Genomic DNA, 23,878 nt, shown 5'->3' on the forward strand with positions numbered 1-23,878 from the left:
GTGAGAGTTATTTATTAGTTGTAAAAAAACCTCATCAAAGTCAGTTTGGCTTCATTTTTATTTCACTTAACAACATAAACCTGACATCTCCACTGATAACTGATCCTTTGGTTACCTTTCCTGTGCAATACGGCACCTTGGGGAAAACCTTTTCTATTCATGAATAGTGTTCATTACTGCCAATAAATACTGACCATTGTTTCAACAAGAAAACACAAAATTACTTTCATAATTGAAATCCAACATGCCATGCTCTAAGAACCCAATGGATGACTTTATAAAACCAGTATGCCACAGGCATTGCTGGTATGTGTCCATACAGTGAAACCTTCCCTGGGTACAGTGAGGAAGGGAAAGGGCAGAGAGCACCCAGTGCAAAGCAGACTGAGGCAGAGACACCCCTGATACAAAGTACTGGGGTGCACACAAACTCTGACTGTTATGGGTAAGATCAATTCAAATAAAGACATCATCTTATTTTTCCTGACAGGTTGTTTAACTTTCTAGTAGGGTAAAGCTGGATTCACTCTCTCTCATCCTTACTTTCAGAGGTGCAGATTTATCTGTACAATCTACTTATTTCAAACAATACTCAATATTACAAATATATGGGGGAAATCAAGTTTTCCCAAAAGCAAGTAAATATGTGTACCTTCCCCTCATAGTAGTACTGATTCCAATAGGAAAGTTTAAGACATGTAAGAGCCATTCACATATTTCTCAACTATAAGAAAATTTAAAAGACATGTAAGACAGATCATGGATGGCAATGATTTTTAATTTTTTACTCCAGAGAATGAAAAAAAACATAACACCATCAAAACATGAGGAAGCAGAAAGTGAATTCTGTGTGAAAGGCAGGATTATTAGAAGCAGATCAGCTGCACAGACAGAGAAAATCTATCTTCTCTCTATCCAGACTAAGTGATACATTCTATTTACATAACTGAAATAATGCCTATAAAAATAACTGTGTGACCAGGCTTGCACATATTGATGAATTTTATTACATTTAGTTATAGCATACCTGAAAAGTCCATCTTAACTTCCTAAGGAAAACCAATTTTAAGTTAAACAAACTGCTCTTGATATAGAGCATTAAATTTGTAGAGCTTTTACCTCTGAATCTTCTTCAAGCTGCAGTTGCCTAGCAATGGCCTCATCATCTAGTGTGCTGTCTCTGCCCTGTGAAGGCTATATTAAAGAAAAAAAGACCAATTACTCAGTTACCCCATTACTGTGTCAATTATAATAATTGCATATGTACAGATTCCTTCTGTATGCTTCTAGAAAAGGACTGTGAATGAGACATGCAACATTAATTTCCAGCTCTCTAACCTAAACACTATTAAACAAGGCTATTTTCAAGGGATTTTGCTATTCAAAACAAGACCATGCTACAATATCAGTATCTCAACTCTTCAAACAATGCTGAAAATCTCTCAAGCTATCACAGTTATCCCACTTGAAAAATACATCAATAACAGCACTGGGAATTTTTAAGTTCCTCCATACTTTTACTTGGTGCTTTGTTATTCCATGAATATGTGCCCCATAAAGCTTGGGAAAACAACCTTCTCCCTCTCCTGGCCTGCCCTCCACCCCCAAATATAAGGTATCCCTTCCACTCACAACCTCAGAAAACTGAATGGATTTCAAGGAAAGTCACTTGAGAAGGGGCACTAAAGAAAATACTACCTTCAACTTTGTGCTATCTTATCAAACATGGAAACACTGCTCAAAACTTATATTTGAGGACTTGACAAGCACACACAGATGGATCATGAGAGCTCAACTTCTATGTGAGTGCTCATACTGAGTAACAGGAGGTAGGAGCAGCACTTCAGCACTTCTGAGCTGCAATCAGACACAAAGCAGCCTAAAGGAACCTCACCAGTACTCACCTCTTTCCTTTTACTTGCTACCAGCTTCTTTTCTGAGCGCTGGACACTCCTTGTCCCAAAGAAATCAAGTGCAGAGGTGGGAGTCTGTTTCACTGGAGAGAGGGGTTTGCTTTTAGCTTGTGGTTTCACCTCCTCTTTTTTCACACTATTTGTTCCTGGACAACCAACCCCTGACGTCCCGTTCTCCTTCGGTTTCAGGGAAATTCTTTTACTGGCAAAATCATCATCTTCATCTAAACACAAAGAGAATTCCATTACTTCTGGTACACAGAACTCAAGTTCTAATAACAGAACTGCCAAGAGAACGATTTTGGCACATTACATCACCTCAAATCCTAAAAAAATGCAACAGGCACTCCAAAGCTTTCTGAAAAAAAGGCTGAGTTGCACAACACATTGCATTTAACACCTTGAATAGCATAACTCGAGTCTGAACAGATTCAGTACTGAAATAACAACACAACATTGTTGCTTCTGCTCACACATTACCTCTCAATTAGAGAAGTTCACAAGGAATGCCTTCCCTTCTTAAATGAGGAAAATAAACAGAATATCTAGATCAATGAAATTTGAACTCCCTCCTTAATTAATGTCAAATTGTACAGTACAGCTCTTCCTTCACACTTTATGTGATGCACAAAGGCACATTTATTTTATTACTTTATAGTACTCATCAACAAAGCAGCTAACACAGGCTTTGTAGACATGTAGTCTCAAAAATCTATCTTACATTACAAATCAAGGAAAAATATCAGAACATTTTCTTTACCAAAAAAAAAGGAAAAAGGGATTCTTGAGTAAGCTTCCTAGTTATTGTTTAAGTATTGCTCAAAGTTTATGAATATTTTAGCAAAAACATTTCAATGCCATTTTTTTCACTTTTTCCAGTTTAGAGATTCTATGAGCTCTCTACATCTCTGCACTTAAACACACCTCCTTCCAGTACAGTCAAAACCAACTAAATGAAAAGCAACAATTTCACAGAAATCAGACAAGGTCAGCAAGACAAAAATGGATTTTTCAGTTTGAAAGGAGGAGGAAAAGTGGCATACACAGTCTTACTGAGAATTAGCCCACAGAGCAAAATTTTAATCTCTCCTTTTCAGACACTTCTCTAATAATCAAGACATGGTCTGCCCAGCAATGAAAAAGAAAGAGGGTTTGATGGCTGTTCATTAATTCTGAACCCAAACTTTTCATCCAATCGATCAATCAACAAAAAATGAATACCAAGGACTTCAAAGAGTTTTATGTCATGTTGTGAAGTCTTACTGACAGTTCTACAATTGAAACCCTCCCACTGTGGCATACAAAACCCCCACATATTTCACTGCCACATGATCAGATTAATAAAACAGCACAGAAGACAAACATCCCTGGACAAACTTCTACAAATGGTAAAAGCATCATCTTTGTGAATTCTTCTATAAACTCAAAGTGAGCAAATAAACTGAAATAAAATACTCAAAATTAATATTAGACACTATAAAAGCAGCAGAAAGACTTGAGAGGAACAGAAACAGAGGCAGTTTTATTTGCATGCCTCTAACTGAAGTCTAGTTTTACTTTTCTCAAAATAGAGATGCTTTAGACACTCACCTCAACATATCATAAACACAGATTGTTCTAAACATCCTCTTTTTAACAGAACTTGAATTGACAGCATTATCACAAAAACATGCTCATTTTCCAGCAACCCCTAATTTAAGTCCCCCATATTTCTTTTCATACAAAAATCTGTTTTCTTACCACTTCCCTACTTGTCATCTCTGCTTTTGTTTATATCTATCCCTAGTCTGTCACCTCTTATTTTTGTTGTATTCTAGGCAAAGATGGAGGGAAACAACTGTTTTTTGTTTCGCCTGTTCTCAACAGATGGCAGTGTTTTGGTGTTTCAGGCATCAGCCAGAACTTGCTGCCACTGAGCACTTACTAGGCAGACTGCAATGAGAACCAAGCAGGATTCCACCTATTGCTGGGAGAGCAAGTTCAGAAAGGGAAAAAACCAACACAAAGATGCATCTCTAGAATGCCTAAGGACAAAAATTTATCCAAGAGAAAGTGGCATTTCAGCCAAGTCAATTACCAAAGCATTATATGGAAGAGAAAACTCAATCCCAGGCCCTCAGGTGACAGCAGCAGGTTTCACACAAAGCTAAAAGCTTTACCATTCTCAACACAATTTATTTTCCCAATGCAGCAGTAAATGTCCTGCTGCCATTTAGCTCAATTTAGCATACTGTGACTATTAAGGGAGATTTGGACACTAGATGCTGTAGACTCCTGATTTACAATAGTTTCAAGTCTGAATAGGGGATTACTTATTTCAAACAATTTCAAGAATATTTCTGGTTTTTTCAAATTTTTCAGTTTAACAAAAAAAGCATTTGCAGGAATAAAATATACTGTTACTGTAAATCAACAGTTAATGTAGAAGTAATTACATTTATTTGTCTTAAGATTACACAAATCCTACTCTGCCCCCCAGCTCCCAGCTTTTCTTAAACTAAGGACTGCTCAATGCTAAAAAAGAACTTTTCATTATCATTACTGTTATCAGAGGATCTGTGTGCAATATTGATTTTTTTCATTATTCACTTATAACCATAAATAGCAATAAAACCCAACAGGATATTGCTTTCTCTTAAGTAGAAAGAAGTAGAGTAAATACAATTAGATTTTAATTAAAAAAATTATGCACTCAAGTCATTTAGGAAGACAGCAATACATATTATCAATAGTTAGAACTTGGCTTTAATTATGTTGTTCCAAGAAATGACAGGATTAGAAGCATTTATTGACTGCAAGCAGTGGCTGAAGACAGACAAGAGACTCACTTATGAACAAACACTGATAAATAAAAATAAAGAAAAATGAGAATGAGAACATGGAAGTTGTCATTAGGAAACTAAACCAGCCTGATTCTATTAAAAGTGGGTTTCAAAAGAGGCTTTAGGGGACTGACACTCAGGCCACATTTTCATCCCAGGTTCAGGAAATCCATGAACACATCACAAATTCACCTGATCTCCAGGCACTCCCCTTAGTTCAGGTACTGATAAACACCAACTTCTTTAGCAAAACCTCAACACTTTTCCTCAAAACAAACTGCTCCCACACACCTGCTGCCACAGCAGTGAACAGCAAAGTTAATCAGCTGCACACTTCCAGTCTCCTTATAAGCATGAAGGCAACTTGGTTTACAGCTCTGAAAGTGCCAAGACAGTGGTGATACTACTGCTGCTGCACTAATCAGGTCAATGGTGCTCAGCACATGACCTGTAAAAGGAAAAAGATGTCTTCTTATTTATAAGAAGCAAGACAATAATTTGTGGAAAATACAAACGAAAATTTGGGTTTTAACTTGCAAAAACTGTAGATTAATTGCATTCTTATAGCAATTGCTGGGCAAACCTCAAGACAGCCTTACATGGGGGAATGGACTTCACTGACAAACAGGAAGCAATTTCAGCATCAACTAGATGACTTTTCTGTTGTAAAACCTTTCTAGAGCAGAACACAACTATTCCAAGAACAGTATTTCCTATTTACACTGATCCATTTTTGTGTGCTATGAATGAAAAATGAAATAAAAATGAAAAAATATCCTGAACATACACTATTTTTTCCCAGATCAGCTCAGAACTACAAACACAAGTAAAGACCATATATTCCAGTTGAGGCTTCTGGAAATCAAGTACATGCAGCAAAGGGAAGCTAATCATGTGATCAATGGAACACACAGGCAGTGACCATCAGGAGATTGCTTTTAATTATTTTGTACACAAACACTACACATGAAGCTGGGATCTATTATGCCAGGCAATGTAGGAGGACAAACTTCCCTAGCAACAAACAACTGCCATCCTGGGGGTTTTAAGAGCTATTCCATGACGTTAAAGCACAGCTGGCTTTCGTTTCATACACTGTTCCAGCAGCAGCACAATTATGTTAATAAACCAATGCCAGCAGGTCACTTGTAACTGCTTGTTACTCCCCTTTCCTACCCTCATCTTTTTTTAAAAGAGTTTCACCTGCTGATTACTGAACAACACCTGTGGTTGTTCCCTAACTGAGCCTGATAAAAATTACCTCAGCTGTTTTAAAAATAAATTCAGATCTTTTTAAAAGGCTTGGGTACAGGAATGACCTCAGCCAATCTAAAAAGGGAGCACTCTATTGCACACAGGGGCAATGGCAACAAGCAGCATAAGACAACCCACAAGAACAATGTATTTTATTAATTTATTATTTCTGTACTGTTGAGTTGCTGATCACTAGAAAATGTAATTCCCTGGTTCCTTTTCTAGGTAGGATACAAAACATTTGAGGCAGGGACAGCCTGTTACTATGATGTCATAAAAGCAACTCCAAATATAGGCAGGGCATGTACAGAGCATAACTAGTTTCTACTTATTATGTATGTTGAATGGCATTTGTAGACTACTACATAAGGATTTCTGTATAGAGCTAAAGCACTACATCCTAAAATCTTTAAATCTATGTTACTTGTAAAAAATTATAATAATCTGGACATTTTTCAGTTTCAGTGTCACCTCTTCTGCACAAGCACTTAAACAGTTCCTGTGCTACAGGACCTGCCATCTCCAGCAACAGGCATTGCAGTCTAAGCCAAATGGAGGGTGCAGAAAATAAAGTTTGCCTACAGTGCTAGTATTGACTTTATTTACTTTACCTATGCATGGGTCAGCAGCCAACACTCCCAACACTTGGCAGGACTGAGTTTTGTACTCATCTCCTGCCTAAAGTAAAAAGCCAGCAAGGCTATTCCAACTGCACCCCTGCAACTCCTTCCAAAGAACAGATGCTATGTGTGATTACCAAAGTGCATTTTTTCTTTCTCCTCATTTAAAAAAGCTAGTAGTTGCAACCTACATTTAAAAATTTAGATATTATGTCATTAAGTCATGTTAGATTTTTCATGCCATTTCTCAAAAAGCTAACTGATTTTAGATGCACTACAAACATGCACTTTAAACCACAATTGTTAGCGTTTGCCCTATATTGACATGTCAAGGTTCTGTGCTGTTATAAAAATATAAAGCTTACATGAATCATTTCACCTTTACACCCCTGAAACAAATTTACCTTTGGATTTTTCAGTTACAAACTTAGAAAGTTGCCTCTGCTTTATTTTTCACTCTGAGATAAAAAGGTTTAGGGATACAACACTGAAATGCAGTTAACTACCATGAGTTACACACTTGAGTGCCAAACTACACAGCCTTTGATATCCTTGGTCCAACACATACCAAATGAAATTGTTAGTCAAGTCTATATGCTTAGTTTTGGGACCACTAAAATACATAAGAAGGCTGAATGTATTTAAACCAAAGTAAATTATCTTAATCTGCAAACCCATCAATTATAACAACTCCTTCCAAATGAAACACTTGCACTTGGCAAAAAGCAGCTCTGTGTGTAACCTCAGCAAGTAATTACAAGGGATCAGTCTACCAACTCATTCCAGCTTATTATTATTGAAACTTTTATTCACTGGAGCAGGTTACTTTCCTACAACAGCAGTTCAGAGAAGCAGATCTGAATCCCACCATGCAATGAAATTTCCTGCTCTGCCTTAATTGCCTGAAGTTACCTGTGTGACAGGAATATTCAGCAATGCCATGTGAATAATTACAGAATGGGAAAAAAGGTAACTTTGAGTAATCCAGTCAAGTATAAATGCACTCATTTTTTCCAGCTGCAGCTCAGGCAGCTCTGCTCATTGAGCCTCTCAGGACACTGTGCTCCGTTTTCAAACAAAATCAATCAGCACAGAAAAAAAATCCAAACATAAATCCTCTTTTTATATTTTGAACTAATCCAGGAGATTAACCAGTTAAAACCAGTTACTCTGGCAGCTCAATAAGGAGATCTGAAAGGGAGAAAGAAGGTCTCCAGCATGGAGAATAGGAACAGGCAGAGAAAAACAGCAACATCTTGAGCTAACACAGCTACAGCTTAAAGACCTGCTACAGAGACTAAACTAAAAATAATTTCATTTCATGTTTGAAATACAGGCTGACAAGTAATTCTAATATCTTCTGATACATGAATCCTTTTTTTAGTCAGAATTACATTTATTTCTCAATATTGCTGTTATCCTAGTTTCTGTAGAAAGAAAAAAAGACCACTTCTATAAGAGTAAGATTTTATTATGTCATGCACACCTCTGGTTTACACCTACTCTCCTATTCAGGGAGTTCACTACTATCATACACTCACTATGTTCATACAACACTCAACTCTTAAGAGTTTGAGTGCAGGAGCACATTTACCATTGCATGGCCCTTATGTTGTACTGCAGGTATTCTCAAACTTAACCAAATCAACTTTTTTTTACTAAGGCTCACTCCTCAGTAACTTCTGCATTCTCCTCTACAACACCCATCCCTGCCCCTTCAGAGAATTTCTGCCAGAACCCACTCCCATTCCTCAAATGCATTTCAAAACTCCCTAAAGGTTTAACTACAGCTTCTTGACTGACCTTTCATGAAACACTTCAGAGCAAAGTTGGTACCCAGTACTATTTATCTCCTCCTCACATTTTCACTCAAGTATTGCATTTTCCATAAATAATTATTGCCCAGGAAGTGCCAGTGACAACATTTTATTTCCCTATGAAATACTTCAGTGAAAGACATGCTTATTCACTGACAACCTGCTGCTCACTTGAACCTGTTGCTTGGATGTAGGGACTATTTTTTGCCCACCAGTATTAACACTTAATTAATTTTTTGTCTGAGGTTGCTTGGGTTTGCTTTGTTGTTTGTTTCTCTATCCCCAATATTCTCTACATTAAAAGTGTCTGCATTATCAAGGACCTTCACAAGCTATTCTTTTTGTCCTGTCTTCTAAGCTCTAAAGAAACCATTTTCCAGTAACCTGCAGACCTCCCCAGTTCCTACCTAATCCGTTTTTCTACCTTTATAAATAATTCTGCCTGCCACTACTATAAGGCTTTTCTATTTTTAAAAATATTCAAGCAATCAAGGCAATTGCTACACATACATGATCACCTCTACACAATGTCTATGAAAGGTAAGTATTCACTTCAAGCAAGGTCAAAACTCTTGCTGAATAACCACCTATGATGAAAGCAGATGAGGTTCAACAAACCACACTAACAGGTCACCTACAAAGCTCAAGGTTCCACACTTCATTAAACAGTGCAAGTACTATTTTAACAAGTAAACGAACATTTGGATTTTTTCCAATTCCCTAAGACTGTACTACTAATAAAAAAAGTCTTTTTTTGCCCTTTGTTACTGTGCAGAATAACTCAGTTTTATCATTGACCATCATTAAACTAAATATGTATTTAGATTAAATGTATCAATAAAAACAAAGAGCAACTATTCTTGCTTTGTTTTTTGACTTTTAAAAAATTAACTTGTTCACAAGCCAATAAGAAAAGCAACACAAAAATCCACATCAGTCTACTTTTATACAAACCAAAAGGTTCATTTTCCCAAACACTTCTGGAGAAAGCTGGATACCAGATATATAGATCAGCTGAAAAGAAATTCCAGCAACAAGAGGAAGAAAGTTTCAAATTAAATTGAAAAATAGGTTGAGGTAATTAACTACCAAACTTCTACTGCCTTCTTGATGCCAAAAGGCTCTTTAATACACTGCCATGGGCAAAGCCCTTCAGAAAGAGATTCTGACTTTTGAATGAGTCCAAGCAGCATATTCTTGATTTTAAGTTTTCAGTTCTATAACAGTAAAGAAAAAAGAAAAGAACAAACATCTATAAGTTTTGTTACGACCTTTTCTATGTCTATGTCTATATTCCTATTCCTGTGTAACACATTCATCTCCAGCCAACTGCTGTATCCACACCACTTCAATGCACTCAGCTTGGCAGTTCCATAAAGTTGAAGAAACGATTTATAGAAATTATAAGTAAACAAAATTCAAGCATTACATCTCAAGGTTATAAAGGCATTGTTTTAGAATACTCTGTTAAATCAAACCTGTGTGTACTTCAGACTCTTTTGATAAGAGTAACCTTGAGCCCAAGGTTTTCAGGGATTTCACTAATAACCTTGACTTGTGTTCCCATGGTATCCCTGTGCAGAAAAATCTGATTACACCACTTGGAATTGCATAATAAACCTGAATATATGCTGTTTATTCCCCAGGAATTTGATCATTTACCTACTCTGAGATAAATGCTTTTAAAGATCCTTTTAATTAGGAAAGAATAGTGTGAAAAACTGTTAAAGGAAGCAAAGCTTTGAGTAAGAGGATAAATAAGACAAATAACACATTCATGTTATTTTGGAAAATTGAGCTAATTTGAATACCTGATGGGGTACAGCAGTATGTCAGGTCAACTACCAAGGACAAGCAGAATAAGCTCAATGTATCTATCTTAGAGACATAAAAGACCCCAAGGAGGAAGAAAGGTGTAGAAAAAACCAGCTGAGCCACACTTCTAATGCAATACTGCAGCAAACAATCCCTTTTTGTTTTAAAAATGCATGGTGTTTTTAGAGGGAGGCAATGTTTATGTTCAGCAATAAACTGACAAAAAAAAAATACTACCATACCTAAGGACAGTGTCCACTCTTCCAAAATAGGTATAATAAAACTCAAAGAGGGATTACAGAATTCCTACTAAAATTGTATTATTTAAAAACCATGTTTTATCAAAACAGATTTGGATTCAAGTCTGTTAATTCAATCACAGTTTCTTCAGGAATTACTGTGGCTAGTAAAGAACTCTGGAGACAAATACAGAAGGCAGAAGGTACAGCTTCAGACAACCAGTGCAGCATCTGACAAAATAAATGTTTGTTGCAAGGTAAAAGATCTTTTTAGCTGGGCTAGCCAATGTAACACAGAGATTAGACATGGAAGGTTATACACCAGGTAAAATAAAAATCCCTGCAGCCAGCAGTCATTTCAAAGGATGCTGGTGAGCAGCTAAACTATATTATAGGTACTTTATTAACTTCCTCCCCTAAATCTACTGAATTCTCTTCAGCAAGGAAGCGTTACCTCATTAAACCATATGCCTATTTAAATCAACCTGAGCCACTACTCAGCATCACCTCACTTTTCACCCTGCTCCTGACTTTCCAGTACTTGAGGCTAAACTTCTGAAGTGTTTTTGGTTAGCTTGTTTGAGGAGAATGTAATTTGTCCTCCTCAATATTAGGTTTATGGTCACATTTGAGTCTCTCAAACCATCCATCCCACTATAACATAACCCACCCACTACACATATAATTATATATTTCTTCCATTACCTGTCTCTGAAATATAAACAACAGGATCCCGCTTCAGAACTTTACCAGGTTTTGAAGCAGCTGCTTTTTTCTCAGGTGACTTCTTGGATTTTTTCACTGACTGCACCTCCTCTTCTGAATCTGTGTTTTGACCACAACATAAATGTAGATTTCCTCCACATACACACAGATCACATAACAGTCAACATGTGTTCACATACATTCAGCTGAGTGAAAGACACCATCTTCCTACCATATGGTAGGAAGGTCAGAGCACAGCTTCCCTTTCAATCCACCATATAAATGACTAAATGAAAATCGGGTCAGAACTCAGTCTTGACAGTGTTTTTGTTTACATATCAATAACTACTTTGTTTCTTATTTCAGTAACTGCTGTATCTGTACAGGAACCTTTCTGAAAATGAATGCAAACTTCAAAAATACCACAGCAATTTACTTCAAAAAACCAAACACCCAAAATGAAACAAAACAAACAAAAAAAAATTTTAAAAATCCCAACATTAAACCCACAAAAAATACACTATTATGCTGATGTGTTCCAGTAGATGGAAACCTATTCCAAAGACTAACAACAATAGCAAAAGACAAAAAACTACAGAGATGGTACTCTGATTTTTCAGGAGAACACTGGTGAATTGCCACTTATATAACCACCACTCTGCATATCCCAAAAGCTGTGGAGATGACAGATTTATACTACCGTGGATTATGGATCCCAGCATCCACATGAATAAACAGGAGAAACTGAAGAAGCAGAGACAACCTAACAAGTGTTAGAGAGGGCTAACCTTCAGAGTCTCTTTCCATGATAAACACAAATATATTGTAATTATATCTAAAAACAGTGATTATAGTCTATTGACTTGCATACTGGCACCCTGCACAAAACAAAACAAACAAAACCACCATCAACATCACCACCAAAAACCCCCAACAAAAAAAGTTTTCCCTTTTGAAGAGCTTAGAGCACTGTTTCTCTTTTTCTGTCCTGCTACTAAAGGATTAGAACTTGCCAAATCTCCAAACAATATCAGTACTTCAGAGGCAGCAGCAATATATTGATTTTGTACTCCTACTACTCCTCACTGCTGAACAGGAACTGTTCATAAAACTCAACCCACAAAAACTTTCAGATGTACAATTTACCTAATCAACCTTGCATGCTGATGCAAGAAACACAAAGGAATATTCAGAAACAACTGGGAACACTACCTGAATCATAGATTATTCTTCTCTTCTTTTTCGTCCGCTTCTGTTTGGAATCATCTTCACTGGGTGAACTATTCACCTAAGTGTAACAGTTCATTAGTTCAACCATTAAACAGATCCTCTCAGCTTTTAGTCAGTCATACATTCAAATCCATGAGCTTCAAACAAATTCTAACAGAAATTATTTGTTTTCCAATATCACATTTAAAAACGGTCTTGTGCTAACTCCTGCTTTGGAGGGGAAAAGATGCAGCACAGGGAAAATAAAGAAGAATTTTCACAGTGAAATTACATAGTCAGAATAGTTATTTAAGCAGCATCTCACTACCAAACTGTTGTGTTTCACATTACACATTCCATCTTATTAGAAATTTTTCCACTCTTTAAGTGATTTTTAAACCAGCTTTAGCCATTGCTTTTTTTTATACAGCTCAGAAGATTAACATGTAAAGTAGTCTGAAACCAGAGCCCAATCTAGTTTTAATCTGTCATTTTAAAGAATGGTCTTTGCAGCAGGTTTAGAGAAGTGATCCCAACAAAGACAGTGTTCATGTTTCCTGCACAGGTGTTACAAAAACTGGTCACACAGTAGGCACCACACAAGCATGCCACATTTATGATATGCCTACATCTACTGGGCACAAACCTTGGATTCATTAGATAAAAATTACATTAGCAAACCTACTTAGAGAAGTGTGGCCAATAGGCAGAATAACTTCAAATATATCAGACTGCTCTTACACAAGCACTTAATCGTAACAACTTCTACCTACCTTTGTCCTAAAAACCAAATTTTTTTAAATTAGCAATTTTCTTCACCACCTAAAAAGTTTTACTGCTAGAAGTTAATTTAAGTGGCAGTTTCCTCCCATGTCTGTAAAAATTAGCACAGTCTGTTATTTTAGTATATGAGAAGAACCATGCCTTTAAAAAATGTTAGATACACAAATAATCCAGCATCAGTGAAAGCAAGCACTTCATAAATATGGAAAGCAAAACTAACCTTAGTCTCCTTTTCCCTTTTCTTTCCACTTGAGGGTCCTTCACCATTTCTAATTTTTTCACTCCTTTTCACAGTCTCACACTCTTGTCGCTTTCCAGGAGGTATAACACCAAAGAATTTCCTGATATCCTAAAAGGGAAAGAGATTTATAAACTTTTAAATACAGACAGCTCTTCACACTACATAATGGCAATGTACTGAAGGTCACCTTCTCAGCAGCTCCATTACATTTACTGATTTTGAAATTTTGTTTACAGTTCAGCAAACAAAGCCCAGATAGTTAAAAGTAGCTACTCAGACACTCACACACCCTGACTCTAATCTTTGAACAATGAAAAAAATTTATTTCTTCCTTAGTTGGGATCTCCACCAATACAAACTGCAAGACAAAGTTCCAGCAGCAATGAAATACAATGACTTAAGACAGATGTATAATTACATTTGTTTTCTGATTAATTATCATAAACCTAAACCAAATTACTTCTGTAGTTAAAATTATTAACACAGCTCTGAAGTAGTGTCCCATGTGGAAAGAAAGGACCAGGAGCTTGAAACAGTGAAGTGATGGCACATACTGCATCCTCCACTTTCTCATAAATTTTTAAGACAGTAACTTACATCTCACTAAAAAACTAGCCACCCAGACACTTTTTAAATTTAAATAAAGAAAAATAACACCAAGATCTATTCTGTTACCTTATTGTAGTATCTGACCATAATACAGCCATAACAAGCTTTCTAAGCATGTAAAATCAGCAGCTAGAGCTTAAATTTTAGAAAATCAATATTGTACACACAAAATCACACCTGACCACTCGTTTAAAAAAATCTAGCAATCCAGTTTTATTAAAAGAACTTGAGGAAAGAGGTACCTGGTTGGTATGACCACCTCCAGGGTTAGCAGCCATTTCAGAGCAAGGCCACCTCCTGTGGCCCAAATCACAGCCAGCAGGCAAAGGCTGGGCTCAGGACTCCCTGGACACAGCTGGGAGCTGTTCCCCACCATGGGCTCAGCTGGCACTCCCTCACCATCACAGGGAACCACAGGTAAAGCACTGGCCTCAAGTCTGATTGATTATTAGGGGTCTTTGAGGTGCTGCTTCTACCAGTCAACCCCTGCCAGTTTGGATTTAGGGCTTAAAATCAATGGAACGCGTAATTTGAAAGCATAAACAAAAGTTGGGACATGTATAGATTCGTTCAGTGCACTTAAAACAATTTTCTAGAACTGGAAATGTCATTTCCTGTAAAACTTTAGGCTCTTTGTTTTAACTGCATATATTAATATGGATTAAACAAATGGTAGATTGAAAATCATTCTTCCTCAACGTGACTTCACACTTCTCTATCCATTGAATTCATGCCTTGAAGCACAGATTTTCAACACTCTACTATTTTACATATATTCCTACAATGTAAATGCAGTACTATACAAACTCTGAAATTCTGACAGCCAATACCTATAGCTAAGAGGTCTGAAGAGAGCATCTATTTAAAGTCTCCAAGCAGATATTTGGACTTAATTACTCAATTATACTCATTATTACTGACTTCCTTTTAGGCTCAAGGTAACATAGGCAAGAGAAAAACAAGAATCATTAGATCTTTTATGTAGTAAAATAATTTAAATGCTTTATACAACACCGCAAAATAAAGTGACTTTAAAGTTCTCTTTTTTTAATAGTTGTTACTTTAAATCTTTAAATGCCTTACTTTAAAATATTTGAGAATTTTAGATCAAGGTTCTATTCATTTTACTGTTTTCACTAAAAACTATTAACTAAGTGAAGTGCTCTGCAAGTCTACCTTGTTCTGCCAACCTCTGTGCTACCTGGAAATTGTTATGAGAGGGAACATGGATATATCCCAAAATTACAGTCATCAAGCCTGTACACCTTATAAGTGGTAGCAGGGAATATGTATTACATGTATATGTATTACAATATAATATGTATTACATTGGCTAGCCCAGCTAAAAACCACACATGTCTGCTTTAATTTATTTCTAAAGCTTTTCAGCAGGCTTCTCCAAAGGCTACCTAGCAAATTTATTAATCACTGTTTTTCCTCTAACTTGATCTTGAGTTTGGATTCCAGTTCTGGAGTCATTTTTAAAGTGTAGATAACTCTGGCAGAAGCTTTCCAGAACCTTTTGGTGTTCTGAGAACAGGCAATACTATTAGACTTCTTTAAAATTTAGACAAGTTTTATGAAATGCAAACTTAAAATACACAGCCCTAAGCGACAAAGGAAAATTGACATCTATGCACAGCCTTCCTCAATATTCTGCTAGAAATTCACCAATCTTCTTCAGCTATCCTGCTCCTCAGAGGAAAAGGTACCTTGCTGACATAACAGTGAACAGAGAACTGCGTGGGAGAAAAGCATGCCCCAGGGCAACAACAAAGTTACCTTCCAGTGAAGCTTTTACCAGGAATCATGAAACAGATTTTTCATGCTTTTTATAAAGGCATGCCAGATAAATTATTAATTCACTGCATAACTAATTGCAGAAACCAAGCCACCTAAGTATCTATCATACCAGCTTAGATCCTAGATGGGACCACTTTCCTCCCTCCTGGGATTATCTATTTAACACACTCTGACTGACCTTCCTCTTCGTATATTATGCCATCCATACATATATAGGGCCACCAGCTGGAAAATCTCTATGTTCATATTTACCTATGCTTGTTGCAACAAGGAAAGGCTGCAACTGTCAAGTTTCCTCCCAGGAGATGCCCCCAAAACCCACAGCAATGTGTCCTATGTATCCTGGAGATGCTCACCAGCATGGCTGTTCCCTTGCCCAAAAGGCTAAAATTAAAATAGGCTAAAATTTAGGTGTGGCTGCCCAGGGCTGCTTGAGCACAGCACCTGCAAGGACAAACTGTGAGCAGTTCCACCTAGGCAGGAGCTGTAACTGAGAATTCTGATCACTCTCAGTTAGGGGGTGAGTTATGCCTGGCATCTGAAAGGCCTAAAAAGCTGCTCAGCTCTCCTAGAGCTGTATGGCTGTGCCATCCAGCCCTTGCCTGTTCTGCCCACTGCTGTGAATCCTCCATCTTACACTGTAACAGAACACCACAGTAATTAATCTTTGTATCTGTCTCTTTTACTGGGGAGAGAAACACAAACAGAAACTGAAACCCATTTGTTAGGTAGGACAAAGACTGGCAACTCCGAGAGTGTTTTTACAAGACTAGTGTTTGAATATTTAAATATTTGCAAAATATTTTCCAAAGTAACATCATATAATCCAGTCTGCACCTCAAACTACAAGATAGAAAACTGAACTTCACCAACCTAGCTCAATGACTGCAGTAGAAAGTAATGCACCTTACTTCAGGTACTCTGAGTCTCAATGAGGGCCTTACATCAAAACAATCATATTTCTTTCCAGTCTGCCTATTTCAGTGCAAGTTTCTCACATACCAGCTCTGACACTTGGTGCTTCCAGAACAACTGCACTAACTAAAATCAGATTTATACTATCACTTCAGTGAACCCAGTAACACCTGCCTGGATAACTACACTTAATGAACAGTTTCTGAGTGTGCTAACTGCAGCAGTTTTACAAGCAGCATCACAGTTGTAAGTGATGCTCCAGCTCCAGCCAGCTCAGAAAGGGAAACTCAAGAAACTCCTACTCCTGGGCATTCATCCCTCAGGTGTACTGCTGTAGCTGGCTGCTTGGGAACTGGGTCATGGCCACTAATCTGGGCAAAAAAATAAATCCCTTCTAATGCAAATCAGTCTGTTGTGTAACTCTGCACACATCAGTTCAGCACAGCTGAGAATATGCTGCAGAATCAAGCCAACAGGGGCTACCCACAGCTGCAGCAGAGATGGCTGAGCAGCCGCTTCAGCACTGAAAAAGAAATGGGATGAGGCAACTTTTATACTCCCAAAAACCATGGCTGCCTTCGTCCCTTCTAGGACTGGCCCAGGCACTGTGAGATGTGTGATGTTCAGAAGATGACAGAGAGGGAGAATGCCTTTGTCCTGGGAAGGTGGGAAAGGAGGAAGCAAGCCTTCCAAGATCATTTTTCTAAAAAGGTGATAGCAGGGACATGGGTGAGGCAGATCTCTTACAAGAATTTGGAGTCATCAGCCAGCCCATAACAAACCATGAAAATATCACAGTTCAATAGTGTCAGGAGTCTTGGTGCTGGCAGACCTCTGTCAGTACAGTAGAAGACTCAGACTGTACCACCCACCATCGCAGAGCACCAGGTGTAAGCTATAAACAAGCTTCAACTCTTTGGAGAGTCCAAAACTAGAGTTGCACCTTAACTTGCAAAATGACATCTGTAGTTAAGCCAGTAAAAGATGCGCACAGAGAGTCCATCCGAATAAAAGCAAACTTATTTGAGCTAGAAATGAAAAGGTGATACCATCTTATGGTGACTGCATAGGTGAGCAGCACTTTGGAAAGCACAGGAACAACTATATGTTTATGCTTAAAATCTCTTTACATCCTACTGAGGGTTGCATGGTTATCGATAAACATTTATTTCCAGACTTTCAAGCTCTTTTTTCCCCCATCGAATTGCTTTTCTGCAAGTACTGTGCACCCTCCAGCTCGCCAACAGCAACGCCTCACGTGTGCTCCCGCTGGAATGAAGGAAGAGGAATGAAGGAAGAATGTCCTGAACATAACACTCCGGCACACGCCTTTGCACCAGGTTCGCTCATCCGCATTCCTTCCCCGGCCGAGGGCACGCTCCGCGCCCTGCACCCCACCCGCCTTCGGGGAGAGGGAAACTGGGCAGGCTCAGCCACGGGGAAAGGGAAACGGGACAGGCTGGGCCACATCCCCCTCCGAGCAAGGGCATTTCCCCGGGCACGGGTTCGCGTTCCTGGCACGGGTGGCAGCCTCGGCCGCCGGGGCGGGAGCGCGGCGGGGCGGCCTCGCCTCCCGGGGCCGCCCGGGGGCTCGCTCAGCCCGCGCCGGGCCCCGACGGCCCCGCGGCCGCCCCCGGCCCCGCGGGACCCTGTGCGCTGCCCCCGCCCCGCTCACCCCCGGCCCGGCGGGGAGCCCCTCACCATGGCGGCGGCGGCGGCGCGGTCGCTGTGCCCGGCGGGACGCTCCCCGTGCCTAGCGGGACGCTCCCGGCTCCATGCTCCCGCCTTCGCGCCAACTCCCGCCGCCCGGCGCGTGGCGCTGCCGTCACGGCCGCGACGGGCGGGGCTGCGGGGCGGCCGGGGCGGGCCCCGGGCCGGGGCCATGGTGGAGCCCCCGGGGCAGCCGGGCTGGGCCCCGGCGCGCTCCCGGACCCGGCCCGTCCCTCTGGCCCCGTGCCCGTTCGTGCGCGGGCCGCAGCGGCCCCTCCGTGCGGCGGGGGTTTAACCGGCCCCGCGGCCCCGGGCGCTGCCCCGGCGGGAACGGGAGCGCTGGGGCAGCAGCAGCTCCTCAAAATGGAGCCGCGTGTGCTCGGGCACGTCCGGCTGAGCGGGCGAGCCCGCGCGGTGAAAGCAGGCAGGAGAGCAGTGCCAGGCCTCCATGGCCGCCCCTCTCTGTGGGGCACTGAGGCACACACAGCCCCCGGAACAGGCGGGCAGGCCGGGCCGGCGCAGCTCCGAGGGGCCTGTCCTGGTCATAAACGTGGGACAGTCCCCTGCTGCCGGGCTGGCGGAGCGCCTGCTTCTTCTAATGGTGTTTGCTCCCATGCGCTGAGGCTGGGGATAGCTCGGAATTTAGGAGTCAAAGAGAAACCAAGGAATTGATTAACGTTGTGTTTCTGCTACTGACTGCTTAATTTTCTAATTAATTTTTAATGGAATCTTCTATATTTTCTTTCGCTGAACACACTTGCTAAACGCTGGATAGATTTGTTCAAGCCAAATAAAAACAACTCCTCCGAAATATTGTCTGATGTTTCGTTTCTGTCAACCTACTGAATTGCTAATAATTGTTGGGCTTGGAGAAGAATAGGGAAGACAAACTGAATTTGTGACATTACAAATACTGCCAGTGATTTGGGAGACCCTTCATCAAAGAAAAAAAAAACCAGAATACAAGCTCAATTGGTAGCTGTCTCATACTGCAATTGCTAATGCTGTCACTTGTGTTCCCTCTGTGTTCACTGCCTGGTTGGTGGCATGGTCTCATTCCACACATCTGTTAATGATACCTATTACTATTCCTGTTTCATTCTTGAAATTGGATTTATAGTAACTGTGAGATCCTGTTTATACAGAAATTGCTGTCGTTTCTTTATGAACACACATGGTTAGGTGGGATCATGTATTTTCAGCATTAACATAGCTTGTGAATTTGGGTTTCAGCGTGAGGAGCACAGTGAGTGAGTAAACACAGACCCTCAGCACAGGCTGTGCTTTTTGGCCTGCTTTGCAGGTTATTTCATATGCACTCAACATAATGGCTTATGCAAACAAAACCAATATTGCTTTAGAAAAACATCTCCAGTGATAAGTTTGTATTTATATATTTAATTCTCATTATGTAACTTTGAAAGCTGTGCCTATTCCCGATACCAGAACTAAAGATCACTTTAAATGGCTGATGTTTGTGAGAGCCAAACTGTTCAAATAATGCTCAAAGAGTTATTGCAGGTGGTTATCTCTGTTTGTGGTTGATAAAGCTACCTGGAGTAACATCCAGCAGAGGAGTATCTGTTTGTGGGTTTGTGACATCTTCATGTTTCTTGGGAGGCAAGAGTTTAATCCTTTATGGAGACATCAGCCTGGACACCTGGGATGCCTGCCATTCACTCCTGGCCGTGGTGGGGAGACACGGGATACCTCTGTTCCTATGGACATGCCTATGGAACTGGTGGAAGTGGGAAAAAACTTGCTCCACCATAGGAAAGAAAACTGAATACTCATAATTATGTATTATGATGTGCTTTGCAAGATAAAATCAAGGCAGAATCCCTTGAGTTTATAATTGATCATGGGTAGTGTTTTAAAGGCCTATTACCCAACTAAAATTACAGCTTTTTAAAAGTAGGTAAAGTACATTTGATATCACCACTCTATTTACAACAATGACAAGTAATTTTTGCAAAATTAGTGTTGTTTTCTACCTTGCTGAAACTCACAGACAAATTTGGCTTTTTATGTTGGGGTGTTTTTTCCAAAATAAATTTTAAAAAGTGAGATATTATATCTTGAACTTGAGGTTTTTCGGCCTATATAATAAGCCCAGCCCTACTGTTATTATTAGTGAAGGCTTTGTCTTGCTTATTGAGAGAGGAGATTTTTAATAAGAAAATTATATTTTCTTATATTGAGAAATAAAAAAGTCTGTTTTCTTTTTGTTAATATCTTGTTTATTTCCACATTCTTGTATATTGCTATGATGATACTCTTGGAATTGAAACAAACTTTTAAAGTGAGTAAGGAATATTTTTCTTACTAGAGTCCCTAGTAAAGAAAATAAAATTGTTCAGGCATTGTAGAAACAGAAATTAGCATTTTGTTAGAGGCGAAAAATTCAAAAAATTCTTCATAAAGCTGTGGTGTAGTTTCTATTGGCATTAGGCTTTCTATAGTATCCATCTCAATGATGTGTCTTTAGAAAGACGATCCCATGTCAAACAGTTTTTGCTATATAAGGTAAAGATAAGGGATTTGCAGGGGATTACATAAACTGTGCTTCTTTGAGCACCCAACAGTAGTAGATCTGAGCAGCTGATGTTAATGTAAACATTACACTTCTTCTGAGTGAACTTTGTCTTTAGGTCTTTTTCTTCATTTACATATCTAGGCAGAATGAATGTGTCAACTCAGATACTCAGTCTAACATTCAAAACTCTATCCTTTCAACTAATGTGTTCAGCATTTCTGTAGATCAAACCCCAGATCTTCAAGCCAACCCCCAAAACAAGGAGAGTACATATTCAAGAGTCAAGTGGAAAATTGTTTTCTTCATTGGAATCAGATGCCTTGGAGAAGGCAAAGAATAAAAGGAAAACTGATAAGTAAGAATTGAGCTGAATAATCATTAGGCTTCCTACCTACTGAGTCTGTATCAGCAAGTGCCCTGGAGATTTCAGCTTCTCCCAGTCTTGATTCATTCTGAACCCAGATAGGTTCAGTGTGTGGACAGAGGCAGGAAATCCCACTGTGCAGCATCATACAGCATCAGGGTTGGAGCCTGGCCTGACTCTGCCACTTGGGCCACTGGAATCGTTAATTCTCTTCCCCTTCTTTCACACCCTCGCTTCCCAACACACCCTGATCACATCCCACTCTTCTGTGCTGATTGCTTTCCAAATTAACAACAGTCACAGTATTTCCTTTCCCCAAGTCTTTGCTTCGATAATGAAATCCATCTTCCAAATTCAAGTCACTATACGATTCTCATCACTTAAACTGCTTCCTCTTTAACTTCATGAAGTTAAATTACAGCCCAAACAGTTAAATATGACCAGGCAGTAAGAAACTGGATTCAGAGAGGCTTGAGACATTGAAGCACTTTGAAACCATGATTAGAGCATGCTCCCAGTCATGTCAATAATAAGGAAAGAAGTACAGTTCATAACCTTATACAGACCAAGCACCTGAGAGCACCAGTCTCTGCTGCACCTTGCACATCTCAGGCAGGTCCACCACACTGTCAGCATCCGTGTGCCAGTGGTGCTAACACTGCTGTGGTTAGTGGGGAGAAGCCTGTCGTCTTTCCCTTGCCCACAGATTGCCCATGGGGTTACAGAGCTGTTGTGGGTACCTGGAGCTCAAGCATCTGGTAATGAAGGTGACTAGCTGCTTTAGAAATGTAGTGCCATTGATAACAACTTGTATCTGGGTTTTCTTTCATGAAGCAGGATGCATAAAATCAATGCTTTTAAAGGTCAAAATAGAAAGATGATGTTGATGCAGTAGTTATGAAACAGCATTTTAAATGCTGTTCCATAGAACAAAAAAGGAGCATGTCAGTATGTACTGTAAGCCAATTTTGTACAGTTTCTGTCTGATCCTCTTGTTCCCAAGCTGCCTGTGTGTGGTAGGATCTTAGCTGAGGAATGTAGATCAGTTACTGCTGGTAAGAGGAGAGGCTCATTTTAGATGCCTGGCTACCCCACCACCGGGGACCTGGAGTGCAGAACTTGTCAGTGGGAGCTTTTCCTTCATCTGTGGTGAAAATGTTTCTTGTAAAGACTCTGCAGAGAAATGCTTACAAGCATGGATGTTTTGTTGTTTATCCTAAAAATAAATGAACTGGCTTCCATTTGTATTAATTAATCAGCTTTACTGATAAATTAAAGGTGTATGTCAGTGGCATTCTGCAGTGCTGAGAGCCTGCTCTCACAGAGAGCAGTAAAGCAGCAGTAGCCCAGTAGTGAATCTGGACTCCCATGGCCCACATGGTAGCAGGGCTGATTCATCTGAGCAGAGTGCTCTGCTCCACTAATTAATTGTCCCCATGCTCAGATTTCAGTGTGTATCTTTCTTACATGCAAAGCTACTTCATACTTCTGTGTTGTTCCTCAGGGCTCTTCTGCAGCTGTGGTCACACAGTGTCTATTACTATATGTCTATTACTATATGTCTATTACTATATGGCTATTACTATTACACTTTATATTACTGTACCTCAAGAAAAAACAAAAATGACAGGCATCCGTCCTACTGTGTTGAGTAAATTGACTGTATCTCAACATACATACTGTTGCTAAACATGTTAAAAGATTAAATTATACTGCAAAATTGCTGTATAAATATTTGCTCTACTGATGCTCCAGGTGTGTATATGAATTGTTAAAATAATCAATACTGAAATAGAATATTTCAGGGCTAATTATCTTTGCTAATTGTGTTTATTTGAAGAAATCCAGGAAAATTGTGTAAGAACTGGAGCAGTCCCCTGTTGATTTTGTACTGCTGCTGTGTATAGTGCTGTACAGGAGACTTTTATAAAGTATAGAAAAATGGTTGCATTTGGTGTTTGAAAGAAATATTGACTTGCTTTGTGTTTTTATATAGTTAGTTGGATGTATGTATATCTCTTGTTCACAACAAAATTTCCCACAAGTCCAGGAAGAGTTTTTCAGTAGAGGTGGGTTTTTTGAGCAGGGTAGGACTGAGGAATCATGCACTGCCCTTCCAGCCATCCAGTTACACAGATAGGATAAATCTCCTTTAAATTGGTGATTATGTAGTGTGAATTGTATTAATCTTTCCTTGAAATACAGCTCCACAAGAAATAAAGGATGTGACAGCTTCTTAGAACCTCTGTCACCTGTATTATCCCACCAGAATGACTGACCTTTAAATGATGATAAATTAGTTCCTGGCATTTCTGTTGTTGAGGCAGGCTGCAGTAAGAAGCCAGGTAGGTGTCTCAGTGGTCATACAGAGGCCACCTCCCTATAAATTACACCATTCTCAGATCTGTTCTACGTCTCACAGTTCAGGCTAATCATTGACAGGGCTTTTACAATCACCAGCTTTTAGTGAAGCTTTGATAAGACACTCCAGCAGCTTGTGACAAATGAAAACGGTCTGCACAG

General features: G+C 39.5%; 1 protein-coding gene across 4 annotated transcripts in view; it reads right to left on the minus strand.

Moving 5' to 3' along the window:
• RFC1 (replication factor C subunit 1) overlaps nt 1-18,548 on the minus strand; it is a 33,537-nt gene extending 14,989 nt beyond the window's left edge. Inside the window, exons 1-6 of one of the 4 annotated variants that reach the window (XM_064710282.1) lie at nt 18,447-18,548; nt 13,398-13,526; nt 12,398-12,473; nt 11,186-11,305; nt 1,905-2,137; nt 1,120-1,194 (exon numbers count right to left, since the gene is read on the minus strand). In XM_064710282.1, the coding sequence (XP_064566352.1) occupies nt 1,120-1,194; nt 1,905-2,137; nt 11,186-11,305; nt 12,398-12,473; nt 13,398-13,526; nt 18,447-18,449 (636 nt within the window). In that variant the 5' untranslated portion in view covers nt 18,450-18,548. Of the gene's footprint in view, nt 1-1,119; nt 1,195-1,904; nt 2,138-11,185; nt 11,306-12,397; nt 12,474-13,397; nt 13,527-14,093; nt 14,130-14,269; nt 14,321-18,446 lie in introns of those variants that run through there. The other 3 variants (XM_064710280.1, XM_064710281.1, XM_064710283.1) reach the window with 3 other exon arrangements.
• Nucleotides 18,549-23,878: the final 5,330 nt, after the last annotated feature.

The sequence above is a fragment of the Zonotrichia leucophrys genome, chromosome 4 (assembly GCF_028769735.1).
Source record: "Zonotrichia leucophrys gambelii isolate GWCS_2022_RI chromosome 4, RI_Zleu_2.0, whole genome shotgun sequence".
NCBI classification, from domain to species: Eukaryota; Metazoa; Chordata; class Aves; order Passeriformes; family Passerellidae; genus Zonotrichia; species Zonotrichia leucophrys.